Genomic DNA, 7789 nt, shown 5'->3' with positions numbered 1-7789 from the left:
CCCATGTGACTGGCGCCCGGGGTGGGGGCAGCGAGGCCCAGCGAACCCCCCTCGCTCGGGAGCGGCGCCGGGGGGAGGCGGCTCTCGGACCCACCGGCGCGGCCGGGAAGGATGGTCGTGTGAGGAGCGGGCGGCGTGAGGAGGAGCAGGAGGAGGCAGGAGAAGAAGAAGCAGCAGCCGCCGGGCGACAGAGACCGAGAGGGGAGGGGGCTTCCCCGGGGGGGGAAGGGGGGGGGTCCCGGCGTTTCATGTGGCGCGTCCCACCCGTCTCCTACAGCTGAGCGAGCGAGGGAGCGGCAGGCGGGCCCGCCGGGGCGAGGCGGAGGGCGAAGGCAGGAAGAGGAGAGAGGTGATCGCCGTTGGGGCAGAGCGGGAGAGACCATGTCCGGGCGGCCCAGGACCACCTCCTTCGCGGAGAGCTGCAAGCCGGTGCAGCAGCCCTCGGCCTTCGGCAGCATGAAAGTCAGCCGTGAGTATCCTGCCCTCCTCGGGTTGGGGGGTGAGGGCTGGGGAGGCTGCCCCCGCCCTTCGCCCAGGCGGGGAGCGGCGGAGGGAGCCTGGCCCCAGCCCCGGCCTCGGCAGCTCCTTTCTCTCCCCTTCCCCCCCCCATTAACCTTGAATAGGCGCACGCCGCCGCTCCGTTCGGGGCCTGCTGGACGGAAAATCCCGATGGGTTTGTCCTCGTCCTTAGCTCCTGGTCGCTGCCAGCGGCCTCTGCCTCATTAAAAAGCCATTTTTCCCCCCTTTGTGAAACGGATTGGGAGCTCCGTAGTCTCTATTTCCTTTTCATTCCCCCCCCTCCCACCGAAAGGAGGAAACGAATTGCGGGCACACAGGTATGACCGTGACATTCACGTTCATTATGTATATTTTTGAGTTTTTTGTTTTAAAGCACTCCTGGCTGTTAAGGGGAGAGAGCATGGAAGGTTTTTCCATGCACCCGTAGATCGGGTGTGAGCACCTTTTAGTCCAGCCCATTAAAAAAAAAAAAAAAAAAAAGGAGGGGGAGGGGAGCTTACAAAAGGTGTCTCTAATATCCTCCAGGCTCTGGTAAAATGCTCAGAAGAAGGCATAAGAAAATGCTTATTTTGAAATAACTGCTCCATGGGCTCACATGTCAAGCTTGGCATTCTTTTTCCAATTTTCTGATCAGAGGAATATTTTTTAAGAATGAGGCCTGTGCTTTATTCTGCACAGACATGTCAGAAATGCTTAATGTGTGCCCATTCTTCGTATTCTATCCGATGGGGTTAGCTACTTTATGGGAATTAAAAATGTGAATTAAACCTGAACAAATGTTCTGTGCTGATACAAAAAGGCCCAGTTCTGAGTTGCTGTAGATCAGCTATGTGCTTATCATATGGAATTTCTTTACTCCTGACTTGAATATGCTCACATTAAGACCTGAATTGTTCTTCCAGATTCATATGAACAGTGTAGTTTTTAGAGATATTTTCTTTTTTCTTACGGAAATGCAGGATGACATTTTTATTGGACCAGGAATGCTCAATATGCATTCCCATTCGATTGATCTATTTGATATTCGCGTAAAGCCACACCTGAGATGGCTCTGTGGGTACATGCCTGCATCCAACGAAGGGGCTAGTGTGTTTCATGCCAAAGCACTGGGAGATTGAGAGCTTTTTGACAGATGAGAAATTTTGATAGCTTTTTTGTACTGAAATGTCTTCCACTGTTGTTGAAGCCTTGAAGAGAGCATTTGGCTCAGGGGCTGTAGTCCACCTTATAACTGCATGATCAGTGTGCCAGCAGCCCTCCAAAAACCATGGGTGCAGTTAACCCATCTTAGCAGCACGACAGTTTAGGTTTGATCAGGTCCAGCATTAGTATTTATTAAGGATTATTGATCTGTACGGAGGAGAACTGTGGGTGACTCCATTTTAATTTACTGGCTTACTTTATGTGCCTGTGGAATGGAAAGCAGGTCTTGTTGGTCAGTATTTCTGCAGGTGGCTGTCTAAACCAAGCGAGACCTCAGCCTGTCATACTCAGCAATGAAATTTGTCTTATTCAGGCTCTGCAGCTTGATTCTTGAAAGGTCATTGATGCTCCTTCCACGTTTATTTGAGGTCCAAGACTAGACAGATGCTTGCCTTTGAAGAGGGTGCTAACTGATGCAGACTAACAAGTTTGCAAATATGATTCAATCCCAAGTGTATAACACTGAGGGAGAAACAAAGGCCGTAACATAAAGCGCATGCACTTGTGATAACCCCCCCAGTCTCTCTAGTCATGTGCTCCTGGTCCTTCTGCTGTCTGGAAAAAAATGTCAGAACAAAGCAAGAGAACCACATTCAAGGATTCTGTGGGAAGCGCAGTTTCTATTTTCAGTTAATCCAGCCATGTAAGACAGCCTGGGAAGTTAACTTTTTTATTTGCATTTTAAGTGAGAAAAATTCCAGGGTGTCAAAAAAGGTTTTATTTTTTTTTGGTTAGCAGAGTCTTGGTAACAACACATGATGTTAGCAAGATATGTATTGCCAGTGTGGAGTTCTTGTATGGTGAACAGAGTTAGGTCGGTTCTTTCATTTTGATTTATATTTATAGGCTGATACTTAGTTATCTTCTGAACTAGTTTTGGTTAAAGCTGGGACAAAAGAGTCCTTGTGAGGAAGGTGAAAATAGATGGGTTGGTATTTTCTGAGTGTCTGGGACATCTTTATTGCTTCTGTCTTGGTGTGGGTCTTTGGAAGCAAAACCTGACTTGTTTGGTGTCAGCCTTTTTGGTCTCATTTGTAAGGAGGGGTGAAATCAGATGATGAAGTCACTCTTGTTCTGATGTCTGTTGCAGCTATTGCTTTTCCTGGCTGAGTGCTGCAACAGTTACCTAGGAAGGATAGATTTAAGGGATGAGAAAAGGATTCATAAAATACTGGAGGAGGGTTCATTGTTCCTTGTGTTTCCTGGGAGGAGCAGAACTAGAACCCTACTGTGATTGCACTTCTTCCCAAGTTATATGGGGAGGAAAGCGTGAGCAAGGATTTTTCATTTCTTGGCAGTTGAATTTACGATACTTTGTTCTCAGAAGTTGGTAACTGAATGAAGCCTTGAATGGAAGGATGGGTGTTTACCAACAGCTGCTTCTCCTTTGGCTGTTGGGAAAAATGCCTTCTCATGCATGCTGCTCTCATTGCTCTGTCAGGGATGTTACAAGGATTTTAACATCTCTGCAACAGTAGGAACCCTGTGGCCTTCATGTATCTCTTTCAAGCCATACATCTGTCTTCTGAAATCTAACTATTTTTATTTCTCTATTTATATTTTGGTAGTTGGGAAATCACTCAACCATATGGATTTCTACATTGAAATAGTTCTCAAATAGGGTATTTTTTGTGTGGGTCTGTGTTGCTGGGTCTGTAGGCTTTCCCTGAACAAAAAAAAGAAGCGTGTGTATACTCCTTGTGTTAAGCCTGTCCCTCAAAAGGAGGGAGCTAGGCTTCCAGTTTTCCACTTGCTGATACTATCAACCTGCTCATTATAGTAGGAGAAGAGATAGGAGCTTAAAGTTTTCTTTTGTTCTTCAGCTAGTTGCTCTTACACTGCTTACAGATGTACCTTGTTTCTCAAATGGGACAAAAATAATCCTGAAATACAAAGGGTAGTCATGCAACACATTACTAAAAATATCAGTATAAAAATAGAAGTCTCAAAGCTTGTAGTTTGAGAATTTTCATCTAATAACTGTAGAATTGATTCTTTTTTTTTTTTTTTTTTCCTTCTCTGAGCTTCTGGGAAATATACGTGTTTCAAGTAACACCAAGTCCTTGCAGACAGCAGTACTTATTGTAACTGTAGCCAATTGTCTTGATGGCCTGCAGTAAATAATGTCTTGGCTAACACTTGCCATGAAGAGTTTTTGCTTTATGTGTGAGTGTCATGGGTCTGTAATTGGTTATACAGGATTTGTCAACTCAGAGGGTGAGGAAGGCAGTTTTATTTGCTTTAGCTAATTCTGATGTTGACCACATACTCTTGGTTGCAAAATCTAAAAGACAGTCTTGTAATAATTCATTTTGGACTCTGTGGAAGAATGTTTCAGTGGTGCCAAACTTGGGGTTTGTTGAAGTTTTTCTTTTCTTCTTAGATTCACTGGGTTTTTTTCTGTATTGTAAAATCTCCTGAAAGCACAATAGCTTGGTAAGCCTATATTGCTGTGTATTGTTCACACAGAGTGGGATGGCTCTTCAAAAGTCATTCATGAAGGAATAAAGTCTGTAAGTTTGTTGCTCTTAGTAGCTATTCCACAAACCACAACATAAAAGGGACTGCTTTTTAGGTACCAGTGGTGTCTAGGTGACAGTTTAGTTTAATGCTCTGTGGTGTCCAGGTAGGTGTGTGGGAAGAGCCTTGGAAAAGGGCACCCTGGGCGCCTTCAGTGAGAAGGAATGAGTGGGGCTGTTGAAACTGGCAAAACGATTGAGATAATACCACCTGGTGTTTCTCAACCCAGTTAGGGTAGGGCCCTCTCTATTGCTTTGATAGCAGTTTCTCCCTAATTGGTTTGTGAAACTGAAAGCTGCCCATCCTGCTTTCCTTGCTGGAGAGAGGAAAATCACTCCCTTCCAGAAGCTTGCTGGGTGTTATGTGTCTGGCCATCGCTCATCCTAGCCCTGTCCAGCTTTCTGACTGCTGCTGGGTGAGCAGCTTTCCTCATTCTTAGATTGGAAAAAAATGCATGGAGGGGGTCAGCTAATGAACGTGTGTGCCTGAGTGGAAAGTGTTTCATGTTACAGTGGCCCAGAGCTGTGCCTTGTAGTCTGAAAAGGAATAGAACGGTCTGCTGTACTTAATTCTGATGCTGACAGACTCTTTCCTCTTTATCCATACCATTAGCTAGTTGAGCATTCCATTTCTGTTCTGCACATTTCCTCTTCCCTACACTGCTTCTTGGAGGTGATCCCCTCTTGTATTACCCCTTGATTCACCTTCTGTATTTCCTAGCAATATTGGAACTGTCTTGTTCATCTGTTTACACAGCTGTGGCTTATGGAGTGTGTTCCTTGCCTGTATGCATCCTGGCTCTGGATGCTCTGGTATCACAAGCAGTGCCAGGGAGATGAGAAAAGCTGAAGACCCCCCCACATCCTGGAGAGTTTCCCCCTATTGCTCCAAGAGAGTTCTTTAATTTTCTTGTATTCTATCTTTAAGAGCTGTTTTAGATAAAATATAAAGGAATTTTCCAATATTGCTGTTCAGTTTACTCATCGCAGATCTTCACAATGGTAATGAATCTGTGGGATATTGGCTGTTGCTGTTCCCTCAGCCCATGCTCTGTCTTAAACTGGAAGGATGGCTGAAGAAGATTCTGAAAGTGTACAGGGTATCTGTGTGCAAAAAGCCTGCAGTTAAAGCTTTGTGCTGCAATCAGCTGTAGCATTTTCTGAAATGAATTAATGCTAAACCCCTTGGTTATTTGAACCCAGTAGCTAAACTCTGCCAGGTGCTTGGAGAACACTTGAAGCCTCTTGGTTCAAGCCACTGGAGTATTTTAGTTTTAAATGACCGAGTCCCATTTTAAATTGAAAAGTCTGTTACCTCTGAATTTTGAGAAATTTTTGTAGACAACTTAAAACTTGAATATTATTCTGGAGTTCTCTCCCTTTAGATTTCGTTAAAAAAATTTAAAAATCAACTTTACTCTGAGGACTTTTAGTCACCCATAGCTAGTGTGGGAAGTGCTAAAGTGGCTGTCTCCTGTAGCAGCGATATGGCTGGTGGAGTTACTTGGCTGCTTTCTGAATTTGATGAGCATCAGCCTGGAGCAGCCTTGAAAGACAAACAAAACTTTTAAAGTAAGGCATCTAGGAAAAGGAGAATCTTGAAAGTTTGAATGCCTCACAGAATATCCAAGTCCATGCAAAATTAAAACATTTGTCTTTTCAGAACTTCTTTCAGAAAGCTGCACAGATAGGTGATATTTTATTTATGTATGTTGAAAATAAATGCCAATTACAACATTTACAATGTGACAAGAAAAAATACTCTTTCAGCCATAAAGGCTCAAAACCCGCAGTGGATTTACAGGTCAGACCCCCTTTCTTCAGATGCAAAACCAGAAACTCCCTTGTCATTTCCATCCTACAGAGACTGTTTCCAAAATGCTGCATGCTGCCATTGGGGGAGGTGTAAGTTTGGAGGCATAGTGGTCTATGCCAGTTTATATTTTTTGAATTTATTTAAAATGTAACCGCTTGAGTGCTCTGTAGCAATCTGATCTTGAGGTAAGAAAGGTGTGAGATGTGGTAGCAAGATGCAGGTCTGTGAGAAATGGCTACAACATCATGGTCATGCTCAGACAGCTGTTCCTGGTCAGTGCTGCTGGATCTCATTAAACAGAAGTCTAAAATGAATGTCTACCTGAAGCTTTTGCAAACTGGATTTGGTTAACAACGATTTGTTTTCACCACCTGTTCAGAATCCTTCCAGCCCCCATAGATGATAGCTTACCATGCCCCAGAGAGAGGGTCATTATTTAGGTGTTTTCCATGAAAAAGGTGCATATTTGACTCAGTCCTATAGGTGTTGCTGCGTGATGTTTTGTCGGGCAGTAAGAGAGGCGAGATGATGGTATTTCAATAGGAAATCCATGTAGGAGACCTTTCTGAAAGCAGTCCTGTATCACTCTCTGAGAATTGTCAAAAATATGAATGCCCAGAAGTCATACTGCTGGGCCTCTAAAAGAAGTGGACAGTGATTTTTTTTCTTGTATGTTCAGTGCTACCAAAGAATCTTTTCATTAGGTGCTCTTGCCACAGATGACTTGTCTGTTGTTCAGAAAAAGAAATAAAGCAAAGCAGTTCACTCTGTACTTTTATCTCTTGCAGACGGGAAGTAGATCTAAGCATTTAAGGCAATTTGTGTTCTCACCTAGTCTGTCTTATAATGGAAGAAAGGAAAGTTGTAAGATAGCTTGTCAATGTCAAGAACTCGGGGCTTTTTTTTTTTTTTTTTTTTTTTTTTTTAACAAAAGCCATACAGCAACAGCTCATTCTGAAGGGATGGCTCCAGTCCTTGCCAGGAGCTTTGCTGTGTCTCTGTAACAAGGGACTATGTATTTTCTGTCTTGGTTTTACCAGCTGAGGGAGGGGCTGTTAAATGTATATCATTGCTAGTGCTTCCTGCTCAGGTGAAAGTGGGCTGCCAGTTATCTTCTATGTTGACTAATTTCTAGATGAGTTCCAGGGTTTCTGTGTGGGTGATACAGAGTCAGGTTACTTGAAGGATCAGTGTTATGGGGCTGCAGTGGGCCTTGGTGCCTGCCATAGGAAATTCACTTTAGCTTGTACAGAAGTGAGAACACACAGCTAAGAAAAATACACCTTTATAGTTTTGTAATATGTCTAAATAGGGCTGAGTTTCTCTTTCTTTGAAGGATATAATAACCAATGTAGCATTGGTGAAAGTATTTTTGTGTCTGGAAAATGTCTCTTAAACTTGATATGTCACAAAAATGTGTAGTGATATAGTTACATTGCTTGACGTGTCTTTTCAGGCAGTTGGACTGAGTTGGAGAAACATTTTAGTAGTCCAAATGCCTGACAGTAGATGATCATAATAAGAGACCTGCTGATCAAAAGGGAAAGGGAGGATATTTCTTATTGTTGCCACTGGATAAGCAATGCTGTGGAGGGTATATAGGACTTAGAAATTCTGGCCCTGCAGTGTGCTGTTGTATGCACATGAGGGTAAATGTTTGACTGCAGCTGCAAAAATTGCCAGTCTTTTGGGTCAGAGCACTTAGAAGGAGAAAAGTTGGGTGTTGGCTCTG

General features: G+C 43.7%; 1 protein-coding gene across 2 annotated transcripts in view; it reads left to right on the top strand.

The window, feature by feature from the left end:
- The first annotated feature begins 288 nt into the window (after window positions 1-288).
- GSK3B (glycogen synthase kinase 3 beta) overlaps window positions 289-7789 on the top strand; it is a 141510-nt gene continuing 134009 nt past the window's right edge. The window contains exon 1 of one of the 2 annotated variants that reach the window (XM_053971132.1): window positions 289-469. In XM_053971132.1, the coding sequence (XP_053827107.1) occupies window positions 382-469 (88 nt within the window). In that variant the 5' untranslated portion in view covers window positions 289-381. The remainder of the gene's footprint in view (window positions 470-7789) is intronic. The other variant, XM_053971133.1, reaches the window with a different exon arrangement.

This window comes from Vidua macroura, chromosome 2 (assembly GCF_024509145.1).
Source record: "Vidua macroura isolate BioBank_ID:100142 chromosome 2, ASM2450914v1, whole genome shotgun sequence".
NCBI lineage: Eukaryota > Metazoa > Chordata > Aves > Passeriformes > Viduidae > Vidua > Vidua macroura.
This window is presented reverse-complemented; position numbering and strand designations above follow the sequence as displayed.